General features: G+C 39.0%; 1 protein-coding gene across 2 annotated transcripts in view; it reads left to right on the plus strand.

Annotated features, from left to right (window-relative positions):
* The window catches only part of ADGRD1 (adhesion G protein-coupled receptor D1), a 156,546-nt gene that overhangs the window by 107,805 nt on the left and 32,807 nt on the right, over nt 1-15,934 (plus strand). For both annotated transcript variants that reach the window (XM_035895375.1, XM_009639838.2), the window contains 3 exons: nt 5,443-5,596; nt 12,643-12,709; nt 13,729-13,795. In XM_035895375.1, coding sequence (XP_035751268.1) covers nt 5,443-5,596; nt 12,643-12,709; nt 13,729-13,795 — 288 coding nt within the window. The remainder of the gene's footprint in view (nt 1-5,442; nt 5,597-12,642; nt 12,710-13,728; nt 13,796-15,934) is intronic.

Genomic DNA, 15,934 nt, shown 5'->3' on the forward strand with positions numbered 1-15,934 from the left:
AAACCATTAAAACTGGCATCTAAAACAGCTGGGTTAGATTAAGACGAATATGCCAAGTTAACAGTATTGTATACCAGTAAAACCAATTTGTTTCCACTGTTGTGTTTAAAAAATGCTTTTTAAAGTAACATAGGATCTGTTGATGGGAAGTCCCACTTGCAAAAAGCAGAAAACCTGATTTCACAATAATCTTCCAGGGTGCTCTGTTTTTGTAATGGTCAAAACTTGGCTATTTTGGTGACCAGCAGTTGCTCCATATTACTTTTGACAAGGAGTGAGCATTTTCTATTGATCTTTTATTCTTTTTATTATCAGTAAAAGTAAATATGAGGTTTGCACATTCTTCATTTTGCTAATACAGAAGCTACATAAATTTATATTCAGATCAAATTGGATCCCTTTAACATCTGTTAAGTTTATAAATAACAATATTGTATGTTCTACACAGGCTATTAATGCTGGGGAATCTAAAAGCACTTTGTAAAACTAAGTTCATATTCTTTTGCTGTTTAACATTCAGGTAGGTCCTGAATGAGTAAGGTACTGAGCAAGGGAGAAATTGATAGGGAATGGTTTAGAAGGAAAATTAAATGGGGACAGTGGAGAGCAGCAAAAGGTATGATTTGAAACTGAAGACAATGGAAACCAGGCATTGAAATAATCCTAAGTATAGAGCTAGAACTCTGCTGAGAGGACATAGGTGGAGGGCAATAAAACGCTCACTCAGCATAACAGGATGTCTTAATCTCACAGTTTTTCCTTTTTCATCCATTCCAGATTTTCAGACAGTCCAACTGAGTCACTTCAGATCATGTGTAAAAGCCTCTTTACACCTTATCATGGCCTCCAGTCTTATAATTTCTATGAAATGCCAGTTGCGTTTCCTCTTTTTAGTTGGATGTAGGTAGAGACTGTGTTCTCCCAAGACTTGTCTCAGTGTCCAGCTACATGTATAATATGCCTTACCCACACACAGACGTCTTGCTTGTTTAGTTAAGCAGATGCAGCTAAGCTTGTGGTGCACTCACATAGACTTAAGTTGTAGTTTAATAGCTGTATATTTCATTTCTCTTAAAACTACTCAAAATTTACTTTAATTAATTGAAACAGTAGCACACAGAAAGCAAGAACTGTTTTATGCCACAGGCTTTCCGAAGTGAAACACCTCACAGAACCATGGATATTTCAGCCCTATCTCCTCTGTAACAGCAGTAATCGTAGGGTACAATACTGTGAAAATCTTAGAATTGAAAAGCATGATGTATAGACTACCTGCTACACTTTTATTTTTATTGTTTTAGCCTCTTGGGATCAGGGGTGTTGTGATTCATCCTGTATTAGTGTCCTTATCTTCTGCATCCTCTGTTCTCACTAGTTTTGACACCAGTTTTAATACCCTTAATGTCTGCTTTGATTGCACTGCTAAATGGTAGTTTACAAAAAGAGGGAGGCAGTGTTTACACTAGAAGGTGTAAATTCCTTAATCTTCTGCTCCTGCCAAGATGGGTGTATCTAGGGCTCAACAGTTTATAAGTGCCCTTGCTTGAAAGGACAAGTGGTACCAGTTTGCTTGAGGAAACACTGTGCAATAGGGAATGGCGTCATAGAAAGAGGCCATGAGCTGGCACTGCTTTCTTGCATGACTGCCTTTAGACTCTCCATCCTTTTCCCATCTCCATCTCTAGGGATATTTAGTTTTTGATTCCAGATATAGCATACAGTATTCCTTTGGTAATTTCAGATGTATTATTTAATCATTTGCAATTTATACTACAGCAATTTTCCTTTTGTAGAGTAGGAGTAATTTTTAACCACAAAGCTCTATTTCCACAAATAGGACCTCAAATCTTTCTAATACAGCCAAAAGCTTTTTTTTTTTAAAGCTGGTCCTTGATCCCTAACATCAGTAGTGCTAAAACAATAGCCCTAAATGATCATGGCATATTCCAGGAGGGGAATTATTCCCGAAACCAGGATATCTTCTAAAGAAAGCAACTATCTTTGCACACAGCATTTTCTTCCTATGCTGCCAAGTGCCTAGGATATGTTTGCTTTCCACTTGCCAGTCTAATGACTTCCCTTAGACTTTCAGCAATAGATGGATTTGTTTCTTCAGAGATTTGCTCTCTTACTCTACTCTCTGCTATAGTCTAGAGAGCACTATTTTTTTAACAGAATCCCAAACAGCAGCATGCATTTAAAAATAATTAACCATCTTTAGGCTACTAAAACCTTCCAAAGACCTGAGCATGCTTGTGGGAGAAAGTGAAGTGTTATTTAGACATAGGAAAATGAAAATTGAAGTAGAGTGTGTTAGGCAGCACTGTGCTTTTCCGGCACAACGGGAAAATTTAATGTGTCTACTATTTGCAGTTCTGCATCAGTGTATTGAGCTGTTTCTCACTCAGTACTCCTGCAATGGCATTGCTTAAAACACTTCCAAATAGAGGGATGAAATGAGCTGCTTTTGTTTATGATATATATATCTGCAGAAATTCAAGGCTGCGTATCAAAGCAGCATATAGATTGCAGGGAAGGACTTTTTCAGAGGCTTCTGTACAATGCGGTAAGATTGCTGCTTACATCACAAAAACTATTATAAGCTGAATTTAGAAAATGCATGCAAATTTACCTATCTGTTTTAAGACTGTCCTCAGTAAACAAATGACTATTATTTTCTGAGAGGCCTTTCTGAGAGTCTGCTTTACTTTCTCAATAACTATAACATGATAAGCCTTGCTACCGGCTGGACTGATTTTTCTATTTCCACTGAGTCACAAGTAGTCAACTGTAAGAGTAACAGTAATGAGATCTGTCTTTTTACAGGTGTTCTACCAGAAGCAGCGTGCATCATATGATACCGCAAGGGACACCTGCTTGTTTTTAATATGTAAAGTCTCAGCTTTTCAATGCCTTTTTCAAGAAGAAATCCAGTCATTTAAGAGTATTTTCAAAGTAATAATTAAGGCAGAAATACAAAATGAATAACAGCTTTGCTATGGATTTCATGTAAAAATCTGCAACTCAGTACTATACAAAATTATATACAGACCAGTCTTCTGCTACTTCACTATGTTTCATTTTTCTGCTGTTTTGTGATTCATATTGTTGGGCTACTCAAAAATTGGCAAGTATCCATTTGACAGAACTGGCTTGTAAGTCAGCTTTATGTTGCTTTTTTATTTTTGTGGACTAATCTTCTGGTAGAAATCAAAAAGCATTAGAATGGATTTCACAGCCTTATGATAAAATTAACTGGAAAGCTTTTTACAGTTTTTGTCAACAAGCGAATCTGGTTTAGTTATATGTCAATGAACATTGTGAAATACTAAAAAACTTCCAGAACGCACTTACATGAATTAAAACCAAAGTTATTGTTTTTCAATACATGTAGTCGCAGTGGATTTGCATTAGAATGTCCTTGCACTAGCACAGAACCAGCTGAATAGAAGTGGGAAGGTACGGGAAAGCTTCAATTTTCATTATACCATCAAGTCCCAACATTTTAATTTTCATTAGTGTACAAAATCCCAAACCATCCAAAAAAGAATAGAATGCCAGCACAAGGCAGCTAAGCTAATGCAGCAGAGGAAATTTATTAACATCTAAAGACCCCTGTGGCAGCAGACTGGTTCCTACTGGTGATGCTTCGTCTGCACATGGACTCCAGCTGCCTGGGTACCTTACTGTGACTTGTCTGGGTGAGGAAGGGAGACCTTGCAGAAAAAAAAGGTCTTCCCATTTACATGGGCTGCATGCAAGCAACCCCTCTGAAATTCTGTAGGTGTCACAGAAGGGATGTTACAACTACAGAGCAGAATGACCATCATCAGTATGCTACAAGATGCAAAACTGAGATATAGCTGGGACTCGTTCCAAGAGTGTGTTCAAAATGTGCCTTAACTGAAAGCAAACAAAACAAGGTTATCTTGTGGTAAGATCATTGGCAGTCACATCTGTTCAATTACTGTATGATGAGCGAAACCACTTGTGGTGAGACATCCTCGAAAAGCAATTAGTGGGGAAAGGAGAATGTGCTGTGCCAGTACGTGAGGAGTGGGGAAGAAGAAAGGATTAGGTTTTCCTGTTTTCATAAGGTAGGCTGATAGGAGATTTAGAGAAAAATGTAAAGATCCCTTTGAGGAGCAACTTAAGGAAAAGTCTGGTCTTAAGCCCAGACTGCCTTTCCTGTAGCCCACAGTGGGCCATAAGCACCGAGGCAGGAGTAAACAGGATTCAAGAGGCTGTTTTTACTTCTTGCTGCATTGCCTTAGGCATGGCATTCCTCTCCTTTGGGGCACCATTTGTTTCGCTTCAAAACATGCTATAGTTTAAATTGAAACAGATTTACAGTTTACACCACTTTACACCAGGTGTGCTCGCTTTCTAGATGGTATTTTGCTGCTGCTTAAACTCCTGCTTCCAGAATCTTGATAGAACATAGTGAATAAAGGCCTATCAAGGAGTATTGGAATTGTCTGTAAACACCCACAGAGAAGGCTTTCAGTTCTTTGCCTTAATCACTAGATGTGTTCTTGTCAAATATGACTGCATATACAGCTGGTGCATACTTCAGACTATGGGAAATTGAGAATTCAAACAGGCAGGTAATCTAGATGCTCACCACAGAGCAATTAGGACTGAAGAGCCGATGATAGCTTGCTATGATTTTTTGAAATGTCTGTATTAGTGTTGCTGATGGAGGAGCATATGAGACTTTTACAGAATCTCTAACCAGGACAGACAGACAGACACTGGAATACACTGTGATTTAACAGCGAAGTAGGAAAGTCATATGGCAATGCATAACTAAACAACAAGTTCAACACGGCACCTTATTTTTGTGTGTTATCCTGTTTTTAATGTGAAGAACAGCAAAGTAGGAAAGTCACATGGCAATGCGTAACTAAACAACAAGTTCAACACGGCACCTTATTTTAACATTTCCGTGTTTCACTCAAGCTTAACTGATCCACTGACTTTCTACCAGTTCTTCATAGAAAACAAGGCGTGAACTATGCTGGGTTTTTTACCACCACAGAACAGGGAGCAGGGTTATGCCTCCACCCCCAGTTTGACTCTCCTGTATTTACTACAGGCTCAGCAACAGGATGTTGACCCTTCAGTTTTGAACTCTTAAATATTTTGTAGAGTTTAATAGGAGTATTGCTCCTACTATTATAAATAAATAATCAGTTTGGATTTCCCATCATGTTTGGCAATGTTTTTTGTTAAAAGGTAAGAGGATTTGTTACTCTGAACCTACCTGAAAATTCTGTAGAAAAATGAAATTCTCTAGTGCTTTGTTTTTAACTCCGTTTTACTCCAGTAATTTAGGGTTTACTGTGTAAATGTATACAGGAACTAAAAAAAACCAGAAAATGAAAATGAATGCGACTACATCATGAAGAAGTAATGTATTAATTTTTGTTCTTAATTTAGGTGCCTTGCAAGATCTTGGCCATTCTCCTTCATTTTTTCTTCCTGAGTGCTTTTGCATGGATGCTGGTGGAAGGATTTCATCTTTACAGTATGGTGATCAAAGTATTTGGGTCAGAAGAGAGCAAGCACTTATATTATTACGGAATTGGATGGGGTAAGCATTTAGTAGCTGCTTGCTTTAAGTCTCCTCACTGTAGGAAAAGATTATATTCAGAAGTATTGTCATCTTATGATCATCATAGTTTGCCTTACTGGAATGTAGGTCTGTTGGATAAGAAAATGCACAATTTTTCTGGCTGTAATCAGACTTTAAGATGTATAGTCCCTAAACCTAATTCCACTACATTGAGTTCCGTGACCTCATGAGGCCAGATCAGACCCTTAATTACCAAATCAATAGTAGGAGTGTGGGAGGGAGGTCTCGCTGCACTGCGATGTTCTTTTTTTCGGTCCTAACTCACAACAGTGGCTTATTCTATCTGTATTCTGCAATCCATACATAAAAATTTGCCGCAGTAGCACGGGACTATCACAAGACTTCATTAGTTGATGTTTTTTGCCTTGAAATCCTCAGATGAAAAAGGCTGTACGGAACCTCAATGTTATTATTAAGAATAAAAAAGTAGTCCTATGACACAGGAATCTCACAGATAACAATTCACAGCTTTTTATATGCAGTAATGAAAGCATAATCTGTGTGCATATTGAGGAATCAAAACTGAATATTTTGTTCCAGACTTTTCACGGCAGATGAAAACTAGCTTGCTTTCACTGTCCTGGAAGTACAGCCATGACGCTTGACAAACCTCCTCATTTAGAAGAAGAAAACCTCATATAGTGAATCAAAAGGAGAAATATAAAAAGATGGCAAAGGAGTATCTATGTAATTACAGATAATTTCAAAATGTGTTAAAACATGCATTATCTTCTCCCTCCAAATTCATTTGGAAGGTGAATGAAAACCAATTAATAATACAGACCTACTGCAGTCATAATTGGAGTATTTAATACCTGTTGGCACCATGGAGATCTGGATGGCAATAATGCTGTTCACTGCATATATATATATATATATATATATTTCACAGCTGTCTACTTGTCCTTTTTTTTAATATGGCCTTTTTATTCTGTACATAATTCCTTTTTCATTTTAAAATCTCCTTCTTCACAGTTCTGTCTAAGGGCCATTTGATACAGCCCTCTGGTGAACACAATATCTGCTAGGCTAAGGGGCAATCTGCAGTTTGCTTAGAAGTTTTTTGCCCACGTTGTTTCTCTGTATCACATACATGTGTCCTTATCCTGGTTGCTTTAAGATAGATTTTTCTCTTAAGGAATGGCCAATTTGCTTTCCAACAGCATGCATCTTAAACCTTTGTTGCTGAAAACATTTGATAGCCATTTTGCTGGGGTTTTAGTAGAGTTGTGTAAAATACATCTTTTTTTTTTTTTTTTTTTTTTTTTCTTTCTCTAAAACCACTGCTCAAAACAGGCTAAGTGGAGTAATGAATATTTTTCATGACGTAGACCCCAAAGTAAGAGAACCTAGACAGGCTGAGGGTTGAAGACATTGAAGATATGTAGATTCCCCTAGATTCAGTGCTAAATTTAGAGAAACATGCTGATGATAGAGAGGTTTCTTGTAGATTTATTTAATCCAGAGCTCATGGAATACAAATTAAAGCAGATCAATCCAAAGAAAATGTTCTCATAAGCCCTTGGGAACTCTTTCTCCTTCAGAAATATTATATAAAAAGCTACCACGGTTAATAATATAATAACAACTGGCATTTAATTCACTGGGGTATTTGCTTATAGCAGATGCTTTGATTAACTCAATTTACAATCAATCATTAATTACCTTGTGAAAATAAGTAAATGATTTATATATGCTGCAATGCACCTTTACCCTTTTTTCTGGCATTTTGTGTAAGGTTTATTTATTGTAAAATGGCAGCGATCTACGAAGTGATTTAGAAGACACAAGGATAAACATGGCATCTGGCTGTGATATGACTAGTACTAAATGTTGCATTTTCCCTCATTTTATTACAATATGATTGCTACCACTCAATTAGTAGTAATTAGCACAATGAGTACATAACCCAATGGGATGTTAAATGTGGTTACTGAAAAGTCTCTTCAGTGGTATTTTGAGCAATGCTTTGGATGATAATCTCTCATGCCCAACAGTCGGTATTTGTCATCAAAATAGATGTGTGTAGCAAAACACAGGAGGCACCAGCAGTAGAAGTTTCTATATCAATTCTAGCAATGCTGTTGGCAAGTATTGTGTGAAAAATCTGATGGCAAGCTCTGTTTCTTAAATGCAGCAAAGGTACTGTTGGAGGCAGATAGGGGAAGACATCATCCATATAACAGTAATACGTTTCTTTGTAAACCTTTCAAAAGCCATTTTTTGACAAATATTTTAATTTTGGAAAGCATGCTCAAACTATTATTCCTACAATGACTTGGGGAAAAATGTGTTTTCTGAAATCCAGTAAATCTACTGTGTTGCAGGGAAAGTAGTTTGCATTGCTTTATTTTTTTTCTGTATAGCTCAAAGTATTTACATTTGAATTAAGTGCTGAATTTCCTTAATCATATCTGACATCACATCATTGCTTCAAGTGTGTCTAAACATCCCTGAAGTAATTTAACTAGGCAACTGCATTCCACATTGTTTATCTCTTGATAAGTATCAGGGCAACCTTCATTCTGTCAACAGCATCACAACTCACTGCCTGGTACCTAACTCTAATGCTCATTCAGGTGGTAATAGATGTTGCTGAATAATGATGGTTTTAGAGTTAAAATCCACATTGCAGTGTTCACTACTTAAATGCTTAAAGGGACACTCAGGTTTGTCAGTTCCCAGCTTTTCCTTTTGCTAGCACATTGGCACCGAAGGTGAAGAGAAATGTTTAATTACAGCCCAAGCGTCAGGATTGCCTTCAGCAGCAGTGTGCGCTCATGTTCTACAGGGTAGAGTTTGGGTTGTTCCTTCATGAACTCGGTGAAAGTACAATAGAGAGAGGTTATATATATTCCATAAAATTCCCAGATCTAAGTAGAAGTCTTGCAATGCTGGGGAAAGAGGCTAAAAAGTTTTTGTCCTAAAATTTTTTTTTTTGGCTCTTAAAATGAGAGTATGTTTGCACTGAATGCAACTGTCAAAAGGAAGCCAGGCATTCTTCTGCCATCCTGAGTCCATAATAGCTATATATTTTCCAGTCTCTAATAAAAATGGCTGGGTTTTTAGCCAATTATTATGCTGATGAAAGATGGCCGAAAGACGTTGCAGACAAGGATGTCTCACTCATGTTAGTCAAAACAGACAGCTCATTTCTTCATTCTTTGCTTTTAATTGAAGTGTGAACACATCTGACTTTTGCAAACTCTTAGTTGCTGGAATAATGACAAACCCCTGTTCTGAATTTAAAAACCCAGACCCATCATTCTTATTTAAGCAGAAAAACTGGGATAGGTTACATGTGTAAAAGTTTGCAAAGTTAATGACAAATTGAAACTCGAGGCAATGAGAGGAGACAGGGACAAGGAACTCTACACTGAGTACTACTGATGTCCTAACATCTGTAGAGATTTCTGAGAGGCGTTACTCCTGTAAAATGAATTCAACAGTAATCAGAGAGACAGGATACCAAATGTGCAGAGCTGATTGAAGTTCCTGTGTATTATCTCTAGTCCCAAGGGTGCTAAAATTACCACGAAGACTGCAGTTGTCAGGAATTCAAAAGAAGAGCAATTTGAGGAAGGTGATAATATACTTACCTTTAAAACTACCTTGAGATTGATTGGGGGGAAAAAGAAACGTCGTTGCCTTGGTGATTCAGCGTAGCACACTCAGATTATTGTAGCAAAACTTTTCCCACTCACCCATTTGTAGGAAGCTGATGGTACAGTTTGTGATACTGGAGATTTTGCGGCGGCACTTTGGCCTTAACATGTTTTCCTATTTCAGACAATTTCCTTTCCTTTAGAGACCACCTTAGAAAGAAGATTTTGTTCTAAGCTGTCAAAAGACCTAAATTTCTTTATTTGCAGTTGCTTGATGTAGTCCCAGACTTGAGCATAGATACAATGTAATGTGGCAGAAGAAAAAGAAACTCATAGAAAATTAACTTCTACAAAACAAATGGGAGAATATACTTTTCCCCATCAAGTAAAGTAGATCTTTTCAGTATTGGAAGGAAATATACTTTAAATTGTGTCTAATTCTTCATCTTCCTCAATAAATGACATATTTAGCCTTTTAGAATTAATGTCCTAAAATTGCTTCAAATTGTCCACCACAGAGTTTCTGTAGCCTGTCTGGTTTCTTGTTATGTATAGAAGATAGAGAAGCTTTCAAAATACAGTGTACAGATTTACAGGCATTTTCCATTTTATTAGTGCCTCAGAAACATAAAGCGAGTGGATTAGATGTGAAGTTTGATGCTGAAGGAGAGGACCTAGCTGACACTCATTCTAGACTTCACCCTAGTGACTGTATTTGGGCTGAATTCAGGGAGAATTTTGTCTGAGCAAGGATTGTGTTATTGGGCTTCCTGTGCCCAGGTATGAAGAGTTTACGCCTGCTCTGCAGGCTGTATTTTGATGCTGAGTTTGGGAGGTAGCTTTAAATTAGCTGGTTTGGGGACCTGGAGGACTTGGGCTTGCAGCAGCACAGGGTTCCATGTGGGTTGATTTACCCCATTTGAATGTGATGCTGTATTGCTCCAGGGCTACAGAGACAGAGATTACACCAGCGCCATAGATCAGCTGCCAGAAAGGTGTGCTGGAACATTTTCATCTGATACTCTGCTCTGGAAAGCACAGTCTATTGCATCATAAATTTGGCAATTTGGAGTAGGGTTGGTGAGCATATTTGTAGCATCTGCTAACTGAGAAAACATTCAGATATGGTAAAAAACCATAACCATAATTCTTTCATGGATGATGTTGTGTGCCAGCAAACATTAACATTACCTATTACGGGTGTAGACTAAACTTCACAGCTCTTATGTAATTATTACTGACAAAAGATGAAGCAAACATGTTTACTTTCGTGTATAATACATAATCCATATGAATTCTTCAGTCCAGATCAAATCTTATGATCCCCTTAGGGTAAATATATGGTTTTTTTTCAACCTTTATGGAATTTATGGAATGGTTGTTTCCTAAAGGAAAAATACTCCAGTTTCACTGTAACAAAACCTTGGTTCTGTCTCCATTGCCATTATCCATTTAATATCTTGTTAAAGCAAAGAAAAGGCAAACACTGCACTATAGGCTGCAGAACATTTTATTCTCACTGACTTAACAGCTCTTTTTATGCAGATGACTGTTCTATGTTTCATCTGCCTAAGTTTTATTATCTTCCAAAGGAACTCTGTATTTAATTTCCTTCTTCACTGCCATTTAAAATTGATAAAGAGTCATTCTAAATCCTTTGAATATCCAGCATTTGACTTGAGGGGAAAAAAAAAAAAAGGCAGACTGGAAGTATAAGGGAGAGGTATTTGAGCACAGGTATTTCTGCTTCTGTGACAAAGTCCCTGCTGTGGAAAGACAACTTGCATCAGAAGACAAGCAGTGCCAACCAGCAATGTCTACTCAGCAACCGAAGATGAGATTGGGAATTTGTAGACATACCTGTGGGACCTGTAGTTCAGGTACTCCACGTGCCCATGGCAGACTGAGTTTCAGCAGATAGGCTTATGTCCGTGCTTAATTGCTCTGTTGAATATAATTATTCTTGGTTTTGTTCAAATGTGTGTAGGAATTTCCTTTCTTAAATAGACAAATGCGATAGTAAACTAAAATCTTGCCTTTGCTTTGGTCTTACAAATATTACTTCTAAAGGGTTATTCCTGATTTGGACAGGCACGGGGGAGCAGAAGCAAGTTCATGGGATATTAAATTCCATCCTGTAGAATGGGTTTTGAAGGCCAAGACCTAAACAATGCCTGTAGATGCTGCTTCTTAACTACTGAGTATCTTTCTTATTTATAAATACAAGGTGCTTCTAGCCATAATCATTAAAGAACCAAAATACTTCTTCCAAAAAATTATAGTTCTGCCAGTACAGGAAAACTTTACAGAATCTTGTGAGGATGATATTGGTAAGATTAAGCACAAATTGCTTGTCAGAGAATTTTGTAAAAGCCTCATGCAGAAAACCTAAAGAATTCAAAAGAAAATTGAAACTTGAAGCTATCATGTATAATACTCTGTCTGGGACCTGGTTATTAAATTCCATAAGATGATAAAAGCCCAAACTTTCAAATTTTATTAAATCATACAGGAATTAACAGAAAATCATTTAATATTCAAGGGGATGAGGTTTTACTATATGCAGAACTGTTGGGAGAAAAAAGCCTTGCTTCCTCTCCAGCTCCTGGTCTGGAAAGCTGCGCTAAAGCGACACGACGGGGTATCGCGGTGCTGAGGGCCGGCGGCACGCAGCTCCCGGACAGCAGGACCGCAGCCCTCTGCCTTTGCATAATTCCTGTGCAATCCCCAAAAGCACCCCTCTGCCCCCCAGGATGCAGCACACCACAACTCTCAAAACCCATCTGGAAACACAGTCTACTTTGAACACAGACATCTTCGTGGGGTTATGGCATATTTATGTTAAAATAAGTCTTGGTTGGGCATCTGAGCGGGATCTTAATTTGCTTCTCTCTCTTCACAACCGTCTGCCACTACTGTGCGTGATGCTCTGGATAACTAAATGTGGCATTTCTGTCCTCGTGCCTGCACCCCTGTGAGAAACTCGACTTTGTTTTCCAGATTGTTTTGAATTCTTGAACAAGGTGCACTTACTTGGGGGAAAGTGGTTAAAATAAGCCTGGTGCTGCTCCGCAGGATATCACTGCTTGAATAGCGAGAGACAGAAATTACATAAACAAAAAACAGGCTGAAAAAGGCCTATGATTCTCAATGAAATTAGCACTAATTCTGTTCAACTGTTAAACTAGCACTTTATTGAAAAGTCATTTGGTTTGTCTGACATTAATTGTTTAAAACATGTTTTATTAGACAGCTGCAGGAAGATGTCAAGTTAAACTTAATTCTAAAAGTGACTCTGAGCTGTTCTCTTGTCCATATGAAGTTTAACTGAACTTGCAGGGTTTACTGGAAGAGGTACTTTGGTTACTGATATTGCCACTGACTTTGCTTTCTTTGCAGGCTGCCCACTGGTGATTTGTGTAATTTCTACAACATCCTCCCTAGACAGCTACGGAGAAAGTGGCAAGTGAGTATGAAAATGCCATCACTCCAGGTGCAACAAGGATGAAAAGCCTGATGGGGAGAAAAACTCATAGATCTGTTAACAGGACATAGTTCTGCAGGATCCTGCTGAGGAGCGGGGCAGATAGCCTGCACGACTGTTTTGTAGGCATATTCTTAGCCTAGAAGCCTGAAGTTTGCTTTTCACTGCTGAGATGATGCACAAAAAGCTCCTGAGATGTTTTGCCTCTTTTTCCCTTTTCGCTGCAGAGGCACGAGGCCTCCAGCAGCGAGCTCCCTGCCTACCCCACGCGAGAGTAAAGCACGGGCTGAAACATTTCTAACAAGAGGAGAATAATCTTTGATTAAAGATATTTAATCTTATTAAGAAAACTGCAGTTAAACATCTGAAGTTCTAGAATGGATGTTGTTAAAAATTTTGAACTTTAAGTTCCTTTCTAATTTGGAAAAAGAAGAGCAAATTTATCTGAAAAAAAACCCACAGGATTCGATCCTATCATAATTTAAGCAAGAGATTTGGAGCAAGGGTTATTTTTTTGTGTACGGTAGGCTAGTTTATCTCACCACTGCTGTAAGGCAGATGTGGGAAGCTGACAGCATGTTCCCCAGCCTCTCCCTCCCCACCAGCCAGGCAAGGCAGGGAGGGCTTCAATTTCTCTCTTGCTACAATGACAGCGCTCGCAGCACTGAAGTGAGTGCCTGTGATACAGGATACAAGAGCAACAAATAGCAAAGAAAACTGTTCCTTTCTTCCCAGCTTTCCACCCCTAATGCTATTTGAAGGCGTGCTGGGGCAGATAGCTGTCACTGACTCTCTGCAAGATACAAATCAAAATGAGATCCTGCCTCAGATTCCCCAAGTGCGAGGGGAAAAGCAGCTGCTTCTTGATGCTCTATCATGTCTCTTGCTTTTAAAATTCATCAGTCTTTTTGCACTCTCTTTTAATCTCTTCTTTAATTAAGAATATTACTCATTAAATGACCATGTGCTTCCTCTAAAATAATTCTGATTTTTCTCTGCAGCTGCTGGCTTTCACTAGAGAATGGAGCGATCTGGGCTTTTGTGGCACCGGCGTTGTTTGTAATTCTGGTAGGTAAACCCAGGGCTGCTGCTGTTTTCTTGTTAGCTGTCTGTGTCAGCCGCACCGCAGAACTGGCTGAAGGTCTGATGCCAGTCCTTGTGCCAGGCCGGTGACACTAAACGAACGACAGAGATGAATGATCCGGAATTATTTTGTTCCTCCTCTGATTTTTATAGTTTACGCAGTTGGGTATTAGTTTATGCATATTAATTCTCACACCATTCATTTCACTATTCCAGGACAAGAATACAACCTCAGACACTGGGAGAGCCCTCTCCTGAAACAGCCCTGTTGGGCCCATTAACAACTGCGTAGAATTGAGTACTCTTGGGAGATTTAATAATTCTCAGGAAGATTCAGCCAGTAAAAGCTGAAAGGCTGATTCCACCCCACTGGTATTTGAAGGTTTTGCTTGTAGAGAGCTCTCTTTTCCCAGTAAAGCTGAGTGCCCTCAGTGAGGGTGATCATCGGCAGAGCTGGTGAGCAGTCAGCAGCTGGCAGGAATGGGTTAAAACAACGGCACGGGCTGTCACCCTTTGGGTGAGTTCTGGGCAAGGTAACAAGCTGTGCCTGCCTTCTTACAGTGACAAGGAATTTGTGCTATTCCTCTGGTTTTGGAATTTGATGTCAGGTATGGCGGTTTGTCCAGCTGATCAAGGGGAGTTTGCTGGGGCTCAGGTGGCTGCTGCAGACACCCCTGCCAGCCGCAGAGAACATCACCTTCCCAGGGCAGAGTGCAGGGTCACGGCTCCGGTGCCGATACATGAATGCTTGTAGCAGTTTTGTTGTGCCCACATGTTACATTACAGTGAGCTGTAGTTTAATCACTGTGATTACTCAGGGAGTCAGGGGTGTTTGCAGGGATTAAGCAGGAGATTATTCCTCTTCAGCACTGTTTCCAATACTTGAATTGATCAGGTTATCTACGATTTTTGCTGCAGTTTATAATGTCAGAGTGACACTGTCAATATGGGATAGACTCATTGATTAGTGAAATCAGGTTGTCTTTAAACTTTACTTAGATTTTAAAGGCATGAGCCCAAATCTAGACCAGAGTCTGCCTGCTGTGGTGTTTAAGGAGGGTCAGGTAAAATAAGATCCAGACTACCTGCATGGAGGAGCATCAAAAGGTGCCACTGACTGTACCGTGTACTTCCCTAAGAAAGTGAGGATTTCCATGGAAAGCACAAAGAAACTTCCCCAAATTTCACCACACAGAAAAACCCCCACAAATCCTGCTCACAAACCAGAGGAAGGAAGGAGAGCTATGCATATAGAACTAGTATTTACCATTGCATATCTCTGTATTTGGCAAGCAAAAGGTGGCTCCTTGGCTGACCTTTTCCCTCACAGGCAATTTTACACTGCAGCTAAGTGGCCATTCCTAACATTTGCTTGGGAGACAGCAAAATCAGCACCTCTTATAGGCAGCCCAGCCCAGCATCTTCCACCCAAGATACAGCCTCAGAAAAACTAGGCTGTATGAACATATATTAAGAAAACAATGAAAATAGTTGCTATACTGGTGTGGCAAAAATTGCCTCATGTTAGCATTTTAATCAAATTATTAATGACAGCACTGGTAAGTCCCTGTGGAGGAAGGGCAGAGTTTCTTTTACCTAAGTGAAAGCATATACATGCAAATAAGAAACGTTGATTGCTGGTTTTGAGCTGGCCAAACAGCTCTGGACTTTGTTCCAAGAAACTTAATTTCTTGTTGACCTGTTCCTTGGATCTTCTGTATGTGAGTTTATATGCAAAGTTATATAGATATTGATGATTGGAGAGCAATTAAAATAATCTAATATTTAAATGTCTCTTCCTCACATTAGCACTTGCTTTCTGGCCATTGTTCAGCAGCAAAGGAGGAAATGAGATGCACCCAGTAAAATCAAATCTTTCCCAGCTGCCATCCAAAGATGATATTAATCAAAACATGCCAGATAGCGAAGCGCTTACTCACCTGAGTGAGCACAGCCTTCAGCGATTTGCATGCGTAGCTCCTTGCCAATGAAATTAAGGGTTTACACGTCTGGCTCTCATTTATGATATATAATATTTGTGCAGCTCAAGTTATATTCTTGTAGGGATACAAATATTTTGAGAAAGAGAAAAAATGAGCTCACAAGGTTGATCCACGTAGAGCA

The sequence above is a fragment of the Egretta garzetta genome, unplaced genomic scaffold (genome assembly GCF_000687185.1).
Source record: "Egretta garzetta isolate BGI_Z169 unplaced genomic scaffold, ASM68718v1 scaffold25, whole genome shotgun sequence".
Taxonomy (NCBI): Eukaryota; Metazoa; Chordata; class Aves; order Pelecaniformes; family Ardeidae; genus Egretta; species Egretta garzetta.